General features: G+C 32.9%; 1 protein-coding gene across 1 annotated transcript; it reads right to left on the bottom strand.

The window, feature by feature from the left end:
• Positions 1-692: 692 nt before the first annotated feature.
• Positions 693-2,742, bottom strand: LOC120194015 (patatin-like protein 2). The gene is made up of 7 exons (XM_039196417.1): positions 2,416-2,742; positions 2,147-2,337; positions 1,870-2,056; positions 1,629-1,790; positions 1,251-1,553; positions 1,000-1,172; positions 693-906 (listed from the first exon to the last, which is right to left on the bottom strand). Exons 1-7 carry the CDS (start codon positions 2,590-2,592, stop codon positions 792-794), a joined length of 1,308 nt encoding a protein of 435 aa, XP_039052348.1. The 5' UTR covers positions 2,593-2,742; the 3' UTR covers positions 693-791.
• Between the last annotated feature and the right edge of the window lie 1,820 nt (positions 2,743-4,562).

Raw genomic sequence — 4,562 nt, 5'->3', positions numbered from 1 at the left:
ACAGGTGAACCACTGTCGATTTGTTATATGCTTTGCGGTTCAAAGAATCAGTAAAAAAATTAAATTATTGAGGACTTCTACTAATGGAGGAAGTGGTCCACGTTGACTGTACTTTTCAAACCATTCTACGTCACTGGCCAATGATCTGTACCGCCTCTGGTGTCATAATCAGAGTATGTTTCCATGCAAGTTTCTGTAAGACAAAGTAAATCATGCAAGTTTCTTGAACAAAGTAAATCACTGGCCAATATTGGATATTAATATTAGTATTAAGGTTAAAGTACATGTTTAGTCTCCAACTATCATTGTTGTTCCATTTTGGTTACCTAACTAATTTTTTTCAAAATTATATATTTAACGTTACGTTTTCTTTGTTTCATTTTGGTCATCCATATTAAAAAAATTAACAGAATTGTTAATGTTACATTTTTTAAATATTTTCAATGATGACATGGCATAATCTTATGGTTACTCATTAATGTTACTATTGATTTTCTAACGGTGTGTGACTAAAATGAAATTAAAACTAAATATTAGGTATGATTTTAGAAAAAAAATATTTGGGTGATCAAAACAAAATAAAAGTGATAGCTAAGTACTAAATGTGTAGTAGTTTACCATAATAATAATAATAATAATAATAATAATAATAATAATAATAATAATAATAATAATAATAATCGTATTGTATTTATGGTTACATAAAGAAGGCAGAAACACTTGCACCAAGTTATAAAATGCCAAAAAGGATTAGGAGATAACATAGAATTCTACTTTGAAAGCTAACTAAATTAGGTACTTGTGTTATTAATGTGAGCGCAGTCTTCATCTTCCTTTATCGAAAGCTTTCCATGGGGTGATCTCGCGTCGCGCAGCCGCTTCTCCTTGGAAAGAACTTGTGCTACTCTGTAGAATACTAGAATTATTGAAAGCCAACATATATATATATTTATATATGTTAAATAAGATAGACAAACAGACAGTGCAAATGTTGCATACCTGATGAGAGCCTCTTCATTTGTCCAGTCACCTGTCGGTTCAAGTCGGCCATTCTCCAAATTCACTACGGAAACAGGCTTTTTAAGCAATTCTTCTCCGGCTTTTACAAGATTCTCCAGGTTTTCCTTGGTGGCAATATCCACAGATGACATTTGCTGCGACAGTGTATCGTCCTGCATGATTTTGAGCTTTGACTTTGACTCATATACGTACATATGTTGCTTTTTTGGTGATAATTTTCTTGTGCAAACCTGAATTCGGAGATAGCACTTTTCAGATTGAAGTGCTTGGAAAACAGTGGCAATGTGAAAGTCGACCATGTCACTGCTTGCATCCATGAAAATGTCCACCAATGGAGTAGAGTGCTCGCCGGCCAACCATCCCAAAACACCCCATTTAGCTGCTACACTAGCGTCGTACTTCTCTTCGTATTTTGGTGAACCAGTCCCCAAAGATACAACCAGGAACCGAGTGTAATCAGTCGGCTTTATAGGGAAAAAATCAGGATTCCCACGAAAGATTTCTTTGGTCACTTCATTTATGGCAACCAATGTCTGAAAGAATAACATGCACGATTAAGATTTTCACCAGAATAACACTAAATCCCCATCATATCAATTTGCACGTACCGGGTTATTAGCAGCAACTCCTCCATCAATAAGATGGAATTCTTTTGGTTCACCAGTGGAATCTTGAGTTTGAAAATGATGGGCGGGAAGGTAAGTTGGAGCTGCAGAAGTTCCAATGCAAATATCCGATAATAGAGCATCTGTGGAAGGATCCATCCTTACCTACGTGATGGAAATTTCATAAATTCCAAAGCGGCATTAGACAAAAACAAAATAGTTTTTCATGTATTAATTCTTGCACCTCATAGCTGGAGAAAATTCTAGGCTGGAGTCGCTTGACGTCAAAAGTTGGGATCACTACATTTGTTAGGGTCTGGTGCAATCTAGTTTCTCCCAGCTTTTCCCTCAAAAGACCATGGAGATATCTACCGTCATATTTTGGTCCCATTAGAGATTTTACCATACTTGTAGCTGGTCCAAAGCAACAACTGAACGGAAAATCATCTTAATAACTGCTTGAGAAATGATTTATATTCATCTTAATTAACTTAATTCTAACTTGTTACCCTGATCATTACCACGTATCTTGTGGAAAGATTTTAGGACAGTGTTGAAGGTAGAAATCGTTGATATCTTTGGCAGCAAAAAGAGGGCGGTTCCCTTCTTTGGGGTTTGGCGTAGTTAGCATGGCGGTCACGAGGCCACCGGTACTAGTCCCGGAAATGACGTCAAAATAATCAACCAATCTCGCTTGCTCACCATCCAGCTTCTGTATATACCCCAAAACCTCAATTAATTCGTAAAAAACAAAGCAAAACATACATAAAATATCAAAATTTGAAGCTACCTGAAGCTGAGATTCTAAAAAGGCAAGTATAGTTCCGGGAATAAGTCCTCTGATGCCCCCGCCATCAATGCTAAGAACGGTAATCAAATTCCCATATGTGGGAGGTTGAAGGGGTGATATTGGACTATCCGTGCAAAGATTGCATCCAGGAATAATATGTTTCGGAATTCCTTCCATCGAGTAAGTTACTGAGTTGCACTCGTTGTTTCTTTTAGGGCAAAACAGAGGGACCTGCTATTTATTTAGGGTATTGTCAGGGTTACATTACTCTCTGCAACCTCAAGTCAATTACTTGTTCCAACCTCCATTCGTGATGGTGCTTCCCTTGTGAATTAGTCTAATCGTATAATGGTTACAAATTCTAATACTACTATAGTCTCCGGCCTACAGGCTTCAACAGATAAAAGGAGACTTGTAGGTAACTACTCTAGGTATGCACAATCTCTGCAATTCACAGATTCAATTACTTCAACAATTGAATGACCAAACTTGTGAAATGATGAATAAATCAACTCGCATTTGGTGAGGACAGATAGGATCAAGTCTTCAATGCTGATTAATGTTCATACGTCAATCATCTTAAATTTGCCAATAATCAGCTGCCACCAAATAGTTTGTCCGAAACAAGTAATTAATGACCTCTTTCTTAAATAAATTTGGCTAATGTTAGCGGAGGAAGAAATATCTAATTTTTATTTTATTTTTTTGGTTACAGTTATTATTTTATTTTCAAGTATGTGTATAAACATGACAAAGTCTAAGAGTGTGGATAAACATAAACATAAAATGATAAACAATGTAGTCGCACAAACTTTTCAACGATTTATATAAAATTCAGTTTAAATCGATTTGAGCTAACAAATGCTTGTGCTTCACTAAGAGCTTACTTCATCAATGCAAACTTAACTAAAAATGAACAACTCCAGTTCTACACCAAATTAACTTGCAAGAAATATATACATCTTAACTGTACGTTTCCTCGTTCTCGTCAGTAAAAAAATGAAAATGATGCGTCGTTTTTAATTGTTTTTCCCAGCTACGCAGTTTAAAGTATATCCTTTCGATATATCAATTAGCTAGCCAAGCCTTAATGATTAGAGTCATAACTTAATGTAATTATGGCTTGGTTATTTGGTTTTGCAGCCGATCTTATTATTTTGGAACCAAAACCTCTTTCCGTTATATATTTAATTATTTGTCAACGATATTCATCAATTTCTATTCTCATTTAAAATATAATATACTCTATGTTATCATAGATGGACGTAAAATTTTATGTTGTTGTGAATTTTTAAAATTTTCGAAGAAACAAACTTATAAAATTCTAGGGAGGAAGCAAAAATATATTTTTAATAAAAATACAAATAAAAAATTAAAATATATGATAATTTTAAAATTTTAAGAGAGCGACTGCCCCCACCCATCCCTCTATCACTCCATTCCTACTACTTGTTATCATAGACAAATTTAGATAAAAAAAATACGAAGGTCAAATATAGATAATAATTTTAAAAAAAGACCGAAATGTAATTGTTAAGTTAAAATTTAAAAATTGAGATTAGAATTTAATTTGTTTAGTTTTAAAATTTATAACTATTTAGAAAGATCTAAGAAACAAATGAACTATTTTTTTAAGAGAGAGAGAGAGAGAGAGAGAGACGGAGCTTAATTTACATAGTTTAACACTTTTATAAAGATTAAGATGTAGTTTAACTTAAAGATTGGACGACCCCTCCCACATTAATTGTGGCTTCAACCTTGCTCATTATGATTTGGGAAATAAATTTAAGATAAAATAATAATATGAATACAATATAATATAAAATCATATTAAAACATAATATAAAAGATATTTAAAAATGATGTAAATTTATATATTTCACTTAAAAAAATGTACACTTTTAAAATATATGTATTTATCACATATGTATTTGTTTATAATTCAAGAGGGGGTTTTATTTCTAAAGTAAACTCAATCAATAACTTTATGGAAAATTCTACAATGATCGACGAGCAGCGATGAACACCACTAACGACGAACACCATTAATTTAATTTATAAAAATATAAATTTTAAATGACTCAACGTACAATTATAAATTAGTTGAAAATTTAAAGATAAATTATTTAAAATAAATGGTAAACTAT

This window comes from Hibiscus syriacus, unplaced genomic scaffold, assembly GCF_006381635.1.
Source record: "Hibiscus syriacus cultivar Baekdansim isolate YM2019G1 unplaced genomic scaffold, ASM638163v2 tig00116997_pilon, whole genome shotgun sequence".
In the NCBI taxonomy this organism is placed as follows: Eukaryota; Viridiplantae; Streptophyta; class Magnoliopsida; order Malvales; family Malvaceae; genus Hibiscus; species Hibiscus syriacus.
This window is presented reverse-complemented; position numbering and strand designations above follow the sequence as displayed.